The sequence below is a fragment of the Maniola hyperantus genome, chromosome 17, assembly GCF_902806685.2.
Source record: "Maniola hyperantus chromosome 17, iAphHyp1.2, whole genome shotgun sequence".
Classification (NCBI taxonomy): domain Eukaryota; kingdom Metazoa; phylum Arthropoda; class Insecta; order Lepidoptera; family Nymphalidae; genus Maniola; species Maniola hyperantus.
The window spans coordinates 12243683-12259810 of record NC_048552.1 but is presented as its reverse complement, the minus strand read 5'-3'; the positions used below and the strand labels follow the sequence as shown (position 1 = coordinate 12259810).

The following is a 16128-nucleotide window of genomic DNA, read 5'->3' as shown; positions in this document are numbered from 1 at the left end:
TTCTCTTATAACCATTAGCAAAGACTACCCTCAGGTACAATTTCCAGAGTCAAATTTAGTATAGCTGTTGTTCTATTTCATGAAGACATATTTCATTTAAATCCACGGTATGTCGAGCATCTTGCTATGAGTTATTTGCTAACTCTGCATAGGTAATTCAGTTTTTTTTTTGGAAATCAAATTCAATTCAATAAAAGGTAAAGGTAAGAAAAATGCAAGAATAATACGTCAAAAATTTACTTTCGATAATGAAATTATAAAAAATGTTTTTTTTTTAAATCGTTCTTTAAATAGCTTGAATGGTATTTTATCGATAGATAAACAGTATAGTGTGCAAAACAAGTTGTCTACTCTGAAGTACGAGGCGTAAGACTTCGCCTTATACACAAGTAATTTAAAATTTTTTTGGAACCCTCGTAGCTTTAGTTTTAAGTTTGCGTAATAATTATCACCACTATATCTTACAAATCTACTTAACACCATACCAGACCATCAATACGAGTAATTTATTACCTATTTTGAATAAATCATTTGACTTTGACTTTGAAATGTTTTCAAAAAACCCTGACTGCAGTTTGCACTGCATCTGTTCAGCCCGCGCATTAAAGCTCATTATCTGTTTTGATTTTTTAAGAATTTTATGTAGGCACCATCTCGCGTCATCAGGACGAATCTAATGAAGTATCATTTATCAAAATCGATTGAGCTATTGAGTAGGTACAAGCGGACATACATAGTATATACAGGGCAAACACATAACCCTCCCTTTGGGCTTCAGCGCAGTGGAGTGAAATCAAATCTCCAGGCTTTTGTGTATTTCGATACCTCCCACGCAAGTTGTGGTAAGTCACATTAGTGACATTTTAACAATAACATCTTTTTTTATTTATTTTAGGCTTTCAAAATAATATAAATTTATACATTTTTTTTAAAGTAAGTAAGTACTTATGAGATGTGTTATGTTGTTTTTTTCAAAAGAGGAGAGCTTAAAATATCGTTTCGACTTTTTAAAGCGCTCTATTGAAAAATAGCGGTTTTGGGGATACAACAACTTACGTGGGAGGTATCGACTTATTATTTAGTCTAATCGCAAAACGCCATGTTGCAACTTCAAATTAAGACTACATATTTTGCGCGCACTATACATTAAAACTTGAGATCCATTCTAATACTAAAACCCTTTTGTTCAGGTCAGGCAATCCAAGATGGCGCGCCTGTCAAACTTGAAGTTCGCCCACGACGGCGCGACGAAGTTCATTACATACGAATTATTTTCTTCACCCTCATTAGTTGGACTATTGTCTTTATTAACTGGTGAGAAAGTGGTTGTATGCGTATTTTGAGGTGTAAAAAGTTGACGTTTGGCCATTTTCCCGCCCTTTCTCTTCTCGTTTGCAGTGTTGCCATTCTTTGTATGCGAATTGTTACCATGAGTTTTATTATATTTATGTTCAGAATTCTGTTGGTACTCGTGTATCTCGTTCTCTAAACCTTGAGAAATGGGTTTATTGTTCCCCTTGCACGATTCGATTTCTCCCATCGATTTGTGGCGCGTTCGTCTAAAAACTTTTTGCTTCCGTTCGGAAACCCAGCGTCGCATGCGCTTGACGAATGGCAACACCATGAAAAACGCGTTTGGCCCGACGCCCATTTTGACTTTAGGAGTCATGTCTTTCCTATTAGCTGGTAGGTCTGCTATGGGGAACCACTCGCAGGCTTTTATTTCGTTTCTAGTCATCGGTTGGAACTTCGTGTCGCGCGGTATGTAGCCGATTATGTAAAGGCGAACGATTTGGTCGTGGATTAATGCTTCAATGTAGTCTTGTTTGTTTATCAAGCCGGAGATATCGAAGCCAGTTTCCTCGAGTACCTTTAAAACAAAGTAAATACTATTGAATTAAATGTATGGAACAAGGAAGGACATGGGCTACGTTTTGTCCTGGAAAATCCAAGTTCTGGCAGTATTTAAAACCTAAATCTATGTGAGAAAGTCACAAGCATCTATTTTATATTTTGTACAGAGACAACCAGGGTGATTTGCTAACTCAATATCTAGTGATAGCCACCAAGGTCATTTGGTTCTACATTGTTGCTTCATTGGGTGATATTAAAATAACTTTCCATAGAAAACCTTCAATGGATTAAAATAAATGTCAAACGAGCTTGGTGGCTATCAACTGAATGATATTTAGTGCTAGACACAGAGTTAGTGAATCGGTGGGCTGGATACAGATACAGACTACTTTTTATCCCAGAAAATTAAAGAATTCCCACAGGGTTATAAAGAAACCTAAATCCATGTGGATGAAGGTGAAGGCATCACCTTAATTAGGGTGGGGGGGCGGTTGGGTTAGTTAAACTTACTTCTCTAGCAGCACATTTCCACGGCTCCTCATCCTCGTTGACCTTGCCTTTGGGGAAGCCCCAGGACGCCTTGGTCCAGTAGGACTGCACCAGCAACACATGTGAGAGGTCTCTGTCTAGTAGGATGGCTCCGTATGTTGGTACTGTCTGTTTGTATTCTCGCCAGTTGTCCAGAACTTCGTCGAGGTTTCTTATGTGCTCTCGGAGCTGTGGGACATGCTGTAAAAGATAAAACAAACAGATAAGTGCATAAATCATAACCCTTCCAGGTTAGCCCGCTTCATCTTAGACAGCATTGTCACTTTCCACCAGGTGAGATTGCAGTCAAGGGCTAACTTGTATCTGAATAAAAAAAAAAGATTCTGACGACTGAACGACCTCCTCCTTTTTTAAAGTCGGTTAAAAAGAAAAATAAATTTATTTTTGAGGAAAAATTTAAATAAATGTACAGCTGTATTTTATAAATGTTTAAGTTATCTTATCTTATAACTATATAGAAGGAAAAGGTGACTGACTGATCTATCTACGCAAAGCTCAGACTACTGGACGGATCGGGCTGAAATTTGGCATGCAGATAGAAATTACGACATAGACATCTGCTAAGAAAGGGTTTTTGAAAATTCAACACCTAAGAGGGTGAAATAGGGGTTTGAAATTTGTGTAGTTCGCAACCATAAGCAGTACACTATGTTCATAAGAACTTTCTCTGCTTTTTGGCAGTGTCAATAGAGGTTGTTAAATCAATCCTATATAAATACCTGAAATATATGAGCTGCAAACTCTCTAATCCCGCAAGGGTATAGTCGTGTGGACTCATCTGTACAGTAGTAGTCCAGGTAGAACCAGTGGGCCAGCTCTATTTGAAAACAGATCCTGACCAGATTGCCCCTGTCTTCTGGGGGCAAGTTGATTATGAAACGGCTGAAAGGTAGAAAATTTTAAGCTGTAAGAGCTTACACTAGCTAAATCACAAAATAAATTGTTTAAGAAATAAAATCGCTTTTCTAATAAAACTTTGATTCTTCTGAAACTGATGTTTCTAAGAAACAATGCTACATGACCAATGTTTTTAGATTGGTCCTACTAGGAATATATTGGCACCAATTCCGTTGTCTTTCTCTATACTAAATTTAGAGTATCTGCATCCTTTTCTTTTTAACAATGCTAAAAAGGGACATAACATGAACTTTACATTTAAAAACTCAACACTTTACATTTACTTTAAAATCACGGGTTTTACCATCTAAAAACAAAAATTAAAACCGTCAAACTGCGTCTGTCCTATTCATATTACATTAGTAAGAAGAGTATGCGAATACTCTAAAATTAGGGTGTGATCAGAATCAGTACCATTGTCATCTCATTAAGTACAGTACGCAGCAGAAAGTAATGTACATGGGTCTTTAGAATGACATTTCGGCTTTGTAGAGCGTTGTCTCTTTCACTCATACCTATGTGACGTTTTGTCGGTTTCAATGACAGGGACGACGCTTCTTCTAAATGTCGATGTACATTACTTTCTACCACCTACTGTACTGAGTTTTTGCTGGCTCTTAACAGTAGAATCAACTAGATCTACTTTCAGAATTGATGGTGTAATCTTAACCTGTTGTTACAATAAGATGGCCTACACAAAATGAATATTGGTATTTCATTTCTTTTGGAAGATGGGTGGCTGAATGGTTGGAACTTGACAATAATTAACTCAATGGATTTCAAGGTGTAAGATTAATCTTCAAAATAAAATTATGTATTTTCATGTAACTAATATACTGTTTTGAGACCACAATCCTTGAGTAAAGCGTAACCTCAATCATTAGGACTGTGTTTTCTACAGAAAAATAAGTTGTTTATAATTTTTAACATCTCGTTCAATCCGAAAATTGGTCACTAGTCATGTTTACTTTTATAAATTCTAAATATAATGCAAGGAATTAATGGGTTCATGGTTAATAATGGGTTTACCTGCAGAGGTCATCCAAAATATCAATTGGTATGGAATGCTTGCTATGACGGAAACTGTGGTCAGCCGAAGCCATTTTTTCCGGTTTTTTTATGTTTAGTTGCAAGTTTACATCACACGTAAACAATTTGTACCTAGTTAAAAATAAATAAAAATCCAAAGTTAATTTCTGAATTTTTTTAGGAAATTAATGCATGCGGATTGCAGAAATTGTTTGTCAATAACCGTCAAAGAGTATATAATCACTACGTGTCTATGACCGTATTAACGGTATTAACCTAACTGGGAATGAGTGGGAAGTCAATACCTTTTATTTCTGGTCGATGGTCAATACACAGACGAATAGTCAATGGCATAGTATTTGTTCTCTGAGTGTGTACCACAGACCAATAACATATAGTGTGTACCACGTGTGTACTGATGCGATTCAAGATTTGGTTCAAAAAAATTTGAATCCAGAGCTGTAAAGCAAAAAAATCGAGATTTGGCCTCAAAAATACTAGAACCCAGATTCGTAAAGCCAGTTGGAAAAAAACTAAATTTGTTTTTGGGCCCAAAAGGCTAGAATCCAGAAGATTTTTGAACGTTAAAATTACACGTCAATGTCAAATGATTTGGAACTTTGGTTCAGTGGTTCAGTTTGGTTCGTTAATTCGTTTGTTGTTGCAAATCTCGAAGATTTAAAAAAAAATGGATATAACACCGCTATTCAAAGCTTGTATAAAAACTGTTCGAACTCGGAATAAAGCTTTCGGCATCCACAACCCCACCAGCGATGACAAACAACGCATACTTCGAAGTAAACCGAAGACAGGTTTTATGGCTACAGCCAGGGATATAACTTCACAAATAACTAAACTTCGGGACTTTCTCCTAGAGCACAGAGAGAGGTATTTAAGCTTCTTTAATAATGTAAACGGGGACGAAATGTCTGAAGCGGAAAGAGATCAAATAGACACAGGGGCGCAAAGAATAGTCAACACCTGTTCTCACCTATTAAAAGAATTTAGAAATGATAATCGCAAGGTTTATGTGTCCCATCAGATGCGGGACTACATGGACGCCGTAATAGACCTCATAGATTCGTATTTAAAAGCTGTATGCAAAATACATAGCGAGTTAAAAGCGCTCAGGGTAAAAAGAGCTTTAGATAATCGAAAACTATCTCGTTTAGAATTACCACAGACTAAATCTAATATACCGAACCCGTTTATAGAAGAAAAAATTGTAGAAAAAGAAGAAAATGTAGATACAGATAATGTTGGAGAAGAAGAAGTGGATAATTCTAAGAGTAAGCTTGATTTGTCCGAGAATGAAGTAGCAGTGTTGTCGGATGAGGGAGAGCTAAGTGCAGAGGAGCTGCAGATGTTTGAATCTGAGAATGTACAGCTGTTTAATGAGCTGAACAGTATGACAGAGGAAGTGAGACAGATAGAGAGCAAAGTACTGCACATTGCTGAATTACAAGAGATATTTACTGAAAAGGTATATGTTTACTTTGTTTTCTATAGATTGTCATCAAGCAATTACTTTCTGTATACAAAATAAACAATTGCTTGTTAGCACAAGAAATTGTTTGTGCTAACAAGCATTATACTATAACAAGCAGTATTCTACAGAAAAGTAGAAAAAAAAGAAACTTGTCACATATTTGGCTTTTTAAAATTCAAATCATATCACACAGAATTTTCAATATATTCACTTAGATAGAATTATCAAAACTAAATCATTACAGATTTATTTTCTTTTTTTAACCATATATATAGGCCTTGACTGCAATCAAACCAAATAGAGATAATGCATCCTAAGGTGGTGTATGCTTGCCTAGAAGGTGCCTATTCACTCTTCTCTTGGAGGTGCCAATATTACAGCTATTATAACTATTCATTTACTCTTACAAGCTCTTTTGAATCATTGATTAATGTTTTCATTGTAGTAAGGTGTTGTTGACAACTATTTTTGTCAACTTAAAACAAGGCTGAAGCTCACATATTATTGAAAGACTAGCTTATTCCCGTGACTTCATACGCATGAACTACACAAATTTCAAACTCCTTTTTAACCCCTTAGGGGTTGAATTTTCAAAAATCCTTTCTTAGCAGATATTTACGCCATAATAGCTATCTACATGTCAAATTTCAGCCTGATCCGTCCAGTAGTTTGGGCTGTGCAATAAATCAGTGTGTGTGTGTCAGTCAGCTTTTCCTCTTATATTTATAGATAAGTAATAAAAAAAATGTTATCTTTTCTCAGATACTACAACAAGAGCAAGATATAGACAGGATCGCCACCACAGTTGTGGGCACAACTGAAACAATGAAAGATGCCAATGAGCAAATAAAGCAAGCTATTCAAAGGAATGCTGGACTCAGGGTCTATGTGCTATTCTTCTTGATTGTTATGTCGTTTACTTTACTGTTTTTAGACTGGTACAATGACTAGAGTAGACAAAAATGGATAAAGTCCCGCAAATTGCTATTGCGCTGGAACCATGTCTCATTAACATCGAAATGACGTCATTTTGACGTATATTTAAGTAGAAATTAACATTCGCTCGAAACTTCAGTCTAGTGCTGACGTCACTAAAATGGCAGCCACGCGCATTAGCAATTTGCGGGAGTTTATAGAAATACACATCTAACACCCAAACAATGAAATGGGATAGATATACACCATCAATAACCACAGACATGAAAATGTTATGTAGTTGGCTTGGGATTTAATTTAAATTGGCAATTAATTGTTTTATTCAAAAACACATTTGAAACTCGTGTGTTATAAAAAAATGGGATAAAAAAATTGTCTATGTCCTACTCTGGGATGAAAGTTATATTATGTCTGTATAAATACAGATATAAATAAATTTCGTCAAAATCGGTTAAGAGTATGGGCAGTGAAATTTGCATTTATAATATTAGTACCTACAGATTGTGACATGGTTTTGATTCAAACTTAATTTTATTCAAATAGAGATACAAGTTATTTTGAATTGTTAATATTTTTTCCATGTACTTACATAGTTGGATGACTGGTATACCAGACAGATAGACAGTATACCAGATTTTACTCCATTTACTCTCTAAAACTACTTATTACTTAATACATCATGTCAAATGCTGCAGGCTAGGGTGAGAAATAGATATTCTCTCTGGTATGGTATATCTCTATGGTACAACTGTACTAGTATACCCACACATAAATTATGATTGTTAGCTATTGTGAGCAAATTGTATATATTATGTATTTGTTTACTTTAAATCTGTAAAAATGCTCTGGCAGTTATGTATTATGAATGAATTCTGTTGCAATAGGTATATGAATAAATGAAATTGATCAAAGCTATGGTTTAATGTTTCAAAGGCAACCTATTTCTTTTTATGGAGTAGGTACCTACCTTAATCTTATTGCTATTAGAACGGAAGCAAAAAAATATTTCAGAAACCTAGTATCAATCAATCAATCAGTCAGTTTGCTCCACTGCTGGACATAGGACTTTCCAAGTTGGAATACCAATATTTTACGAAGTTATACCAAGTTCTCTTGGGAATATTTTTATAATGTATTAGGTACCTACACTTCAACGAAGTTTTAAAATAATTTTGAATACATATCAAAAATTGCGAACTTGTGTCACAGTGTTACACACGGGGGTATGACTCAACGGGAATAACCCGTCATTTCTCGTTCAATGAGCTGCATTGTTATGGGCCTTTGAAAATAGTTTCGATAGCTGCAAAGTGTGGCTACTAGATGGCATTAACAGTCGCTTCAGTACTGAGTGAACATACATAATATTAACGAACCGTAGCTTGGCGAACCATAGATTGGCTATGGGCCTCATAAGAAAGCTCAGAGTCACTCAGCGGGCGATGGAGAGAGCTATGCTTGGAGTTTCTTTACGTGATCAAATCAGAAATGAGGAGATCCGTAGGAGAACTAGAGCAACCGACATAGCTCAACGGGTTGCGAAGCTGAAATGGCGATGGGCAGGGCACATAGTTCGTACAACCGATAGACGTTGGGATCCCAAGGTGCTAGAATGGCGACCTCCCACCGGAAGACGCAGCGTTGGAAGACCCCCCACTAGGTGGACGGACGAAATCAGACGAGTCGCAGGGAGCCGCTGGATCCAGGCGGCGCAAGACCGTGGCTTGTGGAAGTCCCTACAAGAGACCTATGTCCAGCAGTGGACGTCTATTGGTTGATGATGATTATGATGACTAGCTTACGCTCGCGTGGACTACACTAATTTTAAACTCTTATTTTATCCCCATAGGGATTGAATTTTCAAAAATCCTTTCTTAGCGGATGCCTGCGTCTGCGTCATAATAGCTATCTGCATGCCAAATTTCAGCCAGATCCGTCCAGTAGTTTGAGCTGTGCGTTGATAGATCAGTCAGTCAGTCACCTTTCACTTTTATATATTTATTAGATTCTGTATCTGTAGTTCAGACAGACAGACTGGAACATTTCATACAATACGCATCGATTCGACGCTCGCGTCTGTGGATTCACTCTGTGTCGATATGCAATGAGCCATGTTGGCCACAAAAATTCGCTTTCGAGACACTAGAAATAAAACAATCTTTTATGATAATATATATATATATATATATCATGTAAAATAATAATAACAGATTTATTATGTTACAACATTGATACAGTATATATAAATTACATATTTTATTGTTACATTAGATTGTGTAATATATGTATACAGTATCAAACACAAATTTAAAAAAAAAACCGGCCAAGTGCGAGGCAGGTTCGCACAGCGAGGGTTCCGTACAACAGTCGTATTTTTTCGACATTTTGCACGATATTTCAAAAATTATGATGCATAAAAATAAATAAAAATCTGTTTTAGAATGTACAAGTGAAGACCTTTCATATGATACCCCACTTGATATAGTTATCTTACTTCGAAAATTGAAAATACTAATTATTAGTTTATGACCACAATTTAATTTTTTTGTGTAATGTAACCACATCATATGATGATGATGATGGTGGATGGTGGGATGGGATGATGGATGGGTTCGAAACTAGTCGGGCTAACGTGGACTACACACGTGAGTAAGCCGGGACAGATAGTATTTATAATGTAACCACAAATTCACGGTTTTCAGATTTTTCCCCTAATGCCAGCTAAAAGAACTACATACCTGCCAAATTTCATGATTCTAGGTCAACGGGAAGTACCCTGTAGGTTTCTTGACAGACAGAGGGACAGACAGACAGACAGACATCAAAGTGATCCTATAAGGGTTCCGTTTTTCCTTTTGAGGTACGGAACCCTAAAAACCGGCCAAGTGCGAGTCAGACTCACGCAGTGAGGGTTCCGTACTTCAATCGTATTTTATCAACATTTTGTACGATAATACCAAAACTATTATGCCTCAAAATAGAAAATAATCTGTTTTAGCATGTACAAGTAAAGCCCTTTCATAATATGATTATTGATTACCCACTTGGTTGGTATAGTAATCTTCCTTTGAAAGTTGAAAATAGATATATAGATAAGATAATAGACGGACCGACTCTTCGACCACGTCCAAAGATCAGTGGACTATATACAGGAGCATATTCCTTCCGCCGAGGTGGTGATCCTAGGGGACTTCAATGCCCACCATGTGGAATGGCTAGGATCACGTACCACTGATCACGCCGGGAGGTGCGCCCATAATTTTGTCCTGGCATACGCCTTCAACCAACTGGTTACGCTACCTACTAGGATCCCCGATATCGCTGATCATACCCCCTTTATTCTCGATCTTTTTCTCACCACTCACCCTACCGGCTACCAAGTTAGTGTCGATGCTCCGCTAGGGACGTCTGATCACTGCTTGGTACAGACCACCGTGCAACTTCCATCATCCGTTTGCCCACGTGCTACCGGTTGCCGTAGAGTTTGGCATCACAAATCAGCTGACTGGGATGGTCTCCGCGAATTCTACGCCTCATATCCATGGGGGCAGCTTTGTTTTTTCCGTAAATGACCCCAACATCTGTGCTGTGGCCGTTGCTGACGCTATACTCCAAGGTATGGATTGCTTCATCCCCAACTCTTTAATACCCACCGGTGAGCGAGCACAGAAATGGTTTAACGGGACCTGTAAGAGGGCTGCAAACCTTAAGCAATCCTCTTACCGATCCTGGTTATCAGCACAACGCAACAATGAACCAAATACCGCCATCCTGAAAAAACAATTTAATGCTGCCTCTAGATCCTACAAAAATGCCATTGCCAGGGCAAAACTCAAGCATGTCGACAGAATTGGACAGAGACTAGTCGCAATGCCATCTGGTTCCCGCGCGTTCTGGTCGCTGGCAAAAGCCATTCAAGGCAACTTCTGTCGTTCCTCGTTTCCACCTTTGCGCAAACCGGATGATACACTGGCCCACACCGCCAAAGAGAAAGCCGAAATTCTAGGCACACTATTTGCTGCCAATTCAACGCTTGATGACGGGGGGAGAACACCGCCTACCATCCCGCGGTGTCAAAGCTCGCTGCGTGACATACGCTTTACCCAAACAGCTGTGCGTAAGGCACTCTTCTCTCTCGACGTCAATAAAGCGAGTGGGCCGGACGGTATTCCTGCGGTTGTGCTCAAAATATGTGCTCCTGAGCTGACACCGGTCCTGACTCGTCTGTTCCGTCTGTCTTACTCCTCCGGCACAGTTCCATCTTCGTGGAAGACTGCCTTAGTTCACCCTATTCCGAAGAAAGGCAATCATTCGGACCCCTCAAATTATCGACCTATCGCGATTACCTCCCTCCTGTCCAAAGTCATGGAGCAAATCATAAACGCCCAGCTGCTGGGATATCTTGAGGAGCACCAGCTGATCAGTGATCGTCAATACGGTTTTCGCCACGGCCGATCAGCTGGTGATCTTCTTATTTATCTCACGCACCGCTGGGCGGAAGCCATTGACAGCAAGGGAGAGGCTCTGGCGGTCAGTCTTGATATTGCAAAAGCCTTTGATAGGGTTTGGCATGAGGCACTTCTATCGAAACTACCATCTTACGGACTACCAGTGAAGCTGTGTAATTGGGTCGCCAGTTTCCTTGACGGTCGCAGCATCAAGGTCGCTGTCGACGGTTTTTGCTCGGAACTCAAACCCATCAATGCTGGCGTCCCTCAGGGCTCGGTGATATCGCCCACACTGTTCATCCTGCATATCAATGACATGTTGCATCACAACAACATCCATTGCTATGCGGATGACAGTACGGGTGATGCCCTGTACAAAGGACATACACAGCTTTCTCGCGCAGTGCTGGAGGAGTGTAGAGCCAAACTTGTGTCTGACATAGAAACCTGCCTAGGTAAAGTGTCAGAATGGGGCGCACAAAACCTAGTGCAATTTAACCCAACTAAAACACAGGTTTGCGCGTTTTCCGCCAAGAAGTCCCCTTTTACACTGCCTCTTCTCTTTCAGAGCACTCCCCTCACACCTTCCAACAGCATTGGGATCCTTGGAGTCCACATTTCGAGCGAGGTTCAATTCCGCGATCATTTGGAAAGCAAGGCCAAATTAGCCTCCAAAAAGCTTGGGGTGCTCAACAGAGCAAAGCGGTACTTCGCGCCCGAGCATAGGCTCCTACTCTATAAGGCGCAAGTCCGCCCTCACATGGAGTACTGCTCCCACCTTTGGGCTGGAGCACCCCAGTACCAACTCCTTCCATTTGATCGGATCCAAAGGCGGGCTGTTCGACTTGTGGACGATCCCAAACTAACCGGCTCGTTGGAAAGCCTGGAGCACCGCAGAGACGTTAGCTCTCTATGCGTGTTCTATCGCCTGTATAATGGGGAGTGCTCTGAAGAGCTTTTTGACCTCATTCCACCCTCTTTTTTCTACAACCGCACCGCGCGCCACCGTAAGGAATTTCACCCTCACCATCTGGGTGTCTGGTGCACTTCGACCGTCCGCTGCGCCAGATCCTTCTTTCCACGCACGTGCAAACTGTGGAACCAACTCCCATCGGCGGTGTTCCCACTAGATTATAACATGGGGTTATTCAAGGGGCGGACCAACAAATTCCTAAAAGGCCGGCAACGCATCGGCGGCTCCTCTGGGGTTATTCCCGTTGAGTCACACCCCCGTGTGTAACACTGTGACACAAGGTACCAAAAATTTCAAAACATTCCCGTTGAGTAACACTGTTACACAACGGGAATTTTTTGAACTTGTTGGCACCTTGTGTCACACCTACATAAATACATATTATTGCGCGTGTATCAAGTATTAACTGATTGTGCACTTTTCCGGGATGTTATTTATTTATAAATCCAAGATGGCGGACATGATTTTTTTTTTTCAAAAAATTGACATGGGTGTCGTTTTCAGGGTTTTCGAGGGTGCTGAATTTGATGATGACATTTATTCTGAAATCCAAGATGGCGGACATGATTTTTTTTTCAAAAAATTGACATGGGTGTCGTTTTCAGGGTTTTCGAGGGTGCTGAATTTGATGATGACATTTATTCTGAAATACAAGATGGCGGACATGATTTTTTTTTCAAAAAATTGACATGGGTGTCGTTTTCAGGGTTTTCGAGGGTGCTGAATTTGATGATGACATTTATTCTGAAATCCAAGATGGCGGACATGATTTTTTTTTTCAAAAAATTGACATGGGTGTCGTTTTCAGGGTTTTCGAGGGTGCTGAATTTGATGATGACATTTATTCTGAAATCCAAGATGGCGGACATGATTTTTTTTTCAAAAAATTGACATGGGTGTCGTTTTCAGGGTTTTCGAGGGTGCTGAATTTGATGATGACATTTATTCTGAAATCCAAGATGGCGGACATGATTTTTTTTTCAAAAAATTGACATGGGTGTCGTTTTCAGGGTTTTCGAGGGTGCTGAATTTGATGATGACATTTATTCTGAAATCCAAGATGGCGGACATGATTTTTTTTTTTCAAAAAATTGACATGGGTGTCGTTTTCAGGGTTTTCGAGGGTGCTGAATTTGATGATGACATTTATTCTGAAATCCAAGATGGCGGACATGATTTTTTTTTCAAAAAATTGACATGGGTGTCGTTTTCAGGGTTTTCGAGGGTGCTGAATTTGATGATGACATTTATTCTGAATTCCAAGATGGCGGACATGATTTTTTTTCAAAAAATTGACATGGGTGTCGTTTTCAGGGTTTTCGAGGGTGCTGAATTTGATGATGACATTTATTCTGAAATACAAGATGGCGGACATGATTTTTTTTTCAAAAATTGACATGGGTGTCGTTTTCAGGGTTTTCGAGGGTGCTGAATTTGATGATGACATTTATTCTGAAATCCAAGATGGCGGACATGATATTTTTTTTCAAAAAATTGACATGGGTGTCGTTTTCCGGGTTTTCGAGGGTGCTGAATTTGATGATGACATTTATTCTGAAATCCAAGATGGCGGACATGAATTTTTTTCAAAAAATTGACATGGGTGTCGTTTTCAGGGTTTTCGAGGGTGCTGAATTTGATGATGACATTTATTCTGAAATCCAAGATGGCGGACATGATTTTTTTTCAAAAAATTGACATGGGTGTCGTTTTCAGGGCTTTCGAGGGTGCTGAATTTGATGATGACATTTATTCTGAAATCCAAGATGGCGGACATGATTTTTTTTTTCAAAAAATTGACATGGGTGTCGTTTTCAGGGCTTTCGAGGGTGCTGAATTTGATGATGACATTTATTCTGAAATCCAAGATGGCGGACATGATTTTTTTTTTTTTCAAAAATTGACATGGGTGTCGTTTTCAGGGTTTTCGAGGGTGCTGAATTTGATGATGACATTTATTCTGAAATCCAAGATGGCGGACATGAATTTTTTTACAAAAAATTGACATGGGTGTCGTTTTCAGGGTTTTCGAGGGTGCTGAATTTGATGATGACATTTATTCTGAAATCCAAGAAGGCGGACATGAATTTTTTCACAAAAAATTGACATGGGTGTAGTTTTCAGGGTTTTCGAGGGTGCTGAATTTGATAATGACATTTATTCTGAAATCCAAGATGGCGGACATGATTTTTTTTTCAAAAAATTGTCATGGGTGTCGTTTTCAGGGTTTTCGAGGGTGCTGAATTTGATGATGACATTTATTCTGAAATCCAAGATGGCGGACATGAATTTTTTTCAAAAAATTGACATGGGTGTCGTTTTCAGGGTTTTCGAGGGTGCTGAATTTGATGATGACATTTATTCTGAAATCCAAGATGGCGGACATGATTTTTTTTTCAAAAAAATGACATGGGTGTCGTTTTCAGGGGTTTCGAGGGTGCTGAATTTGATGATGACATTTATTCCGAAATCCAAGATGGCGGACATGGATATTTTTAACAAAAAATTGACATGGGTGTCGTATTCAGGGTTTTGTAACACCAGGTTATGTTAGTAGCTTGTCTTAGTTTAATGTTTAACATCAGTTTATACGGTTAACATGCGATTGGATCTATTTCGATTATGAAATAAAATCGATTAAATGTTTAGAAAAAGCATGGATTTCTCTAGGAATGTAAATAATTATGGATGCGTTCAAAAATAAAACATTTTTAATGCGTTCTGTTATTCAAATGTTAAACTCAAAGTCAAATGATTTATTCAAAATAGGTAATAAATAACTCTTTTTGATGGTCAGATGTTGGATTTCTAAGATATAGTGGTGATAATTATTACGCAAACTTAAAACTAAAGCTACGAGCTACGTTATATTTTTGAAGACGATTATCATAATTTCCATGTCATTTTTTTGAAAAAAAATCATGTCCGCCATCTTGGATTTCAGAATAAATGTCATCATCAAATTCAGCACCCTCGAAAACCCTGAAAACGACACCCATATCAATTTTTTGAAAAAAAAATCATGTGCGCCATCTTGGATTTCAGAATAAATATCATCATCAAATTCAGCACCCTCGAAAACCCTGAAAACGACACCCATATCAAATTTTTTGAAAAAAAATTCATGTCCGCCATCTTGGATTTCAGAATAAATGTCATCATCAAATTCAGCACCCTCGAAAACCCTGATTACGACACCCATGTCAATTTTTTTTTTAAAAATCATGTCCGCCATCTTGGATTTCAGAATAAATGTCATCATCAAATTCAGCACCCTCGAAAACCCTGAAAACGACACCCATGTCAATTTTTTGAAAAAAAAATCATGTCCGCCATCTTGGATTTCAGAATAAATGTCATCATCAAATTCAGCACCCTCGAAAACCCTGAAAACGACACCCATGTCAATTTTTTGTAAAAAAATTCATGTCCGCCATCTTGGATTTCAGAATAAATGTCATCAGCAAATTCAGCACCCTCGAAAACCCTGAAAACGACACCCATGTCAATTTTTTGAAAAAAAAATTCATGTCCGCCATCTTGGATTTCAGAATAAATGTCATCATCAAATTCAGCACCCTCGACAACCCTGAAAACGACACCCATGTCAATTTTTTGAAAAAAAAATTCATGTCTGCCATCTTGGATTTCAGAATAAATGTCATCATCAAATTCAGCACCCTCGAAAACCCTGAAAACGACACCCTGTCAATTTTTTGAAAAAAAATATCATGTCCGCCATCTTGGATTTCAGAATAAATGTCATTATCAAATTCAGCACCCTCGAAAACCCTGAAAATGACACCCATGTCAATTTTTTGTAAAAAAATTCATGTCCGCCATCTTGGATTTCAGAATAAATGTCATCATCAAATTCAGCACCCTCGAAAACCCTGAAAACGACACCCATGTCAATTTTTTGTAAAAAAATCATGTCCGCCATCTTGGATTTC

General features: G+C 38.6%; 2 protein-coding genes across 2 annotated transcripts; one reads left to right on the top strand and one right to left on the bottom strand.

Moving 5' to 3' along the window:
- Nucleotides 1-221: 221 nt before the first annotated feature.
- On the bottom strand, nucleotides 222-4588 carry DCP2 (decapping protein 2). Its single transcript, XM_034977605.2, has 4 exons — nucleotides 4330-4588; nucleotides 3123-3285; nucleotides 2365-2583; nucleotides 222-1870 (listed from the first exon to the last, which is right to left on the bottom strand). The coding sequence occupies exons 1-4, from the start codon at nucleotides 4401-4403 to the stop codon at nucleotides 1187-1189; spliced, it is 1140 nt and encodes a 379-aa protein (XP_034833496.1). The 5' UTR covers nucleotides 4404-4588; the 3' UTR covers nucleotides 222-1186.
- A 348-nt stretch (nucleotides 4589-4936) lies between these two features.
- Syx18 (syntaxin 18) lies at nucleotides 4937-7669 on the top strand. The gene is made up of 2 exons (XM_069504067.1): nucleotides 4937-5812; nucleotides 6581-7669. Exons 1-2 carry the CDS (start codon nucleotides 5018-5020, stop codon nucleotides 6767-6769), a joined length of 984 nt encoding a protein of 327 aa, XP_069360168.1. The 5' UTR covers nucleotides 4937-5017; the 3' UTR covers nucleotides 6770-7669.
- The last annotated feature ends 8459 nt before the right edge of the window (nucleotides 7670-16128 follow it).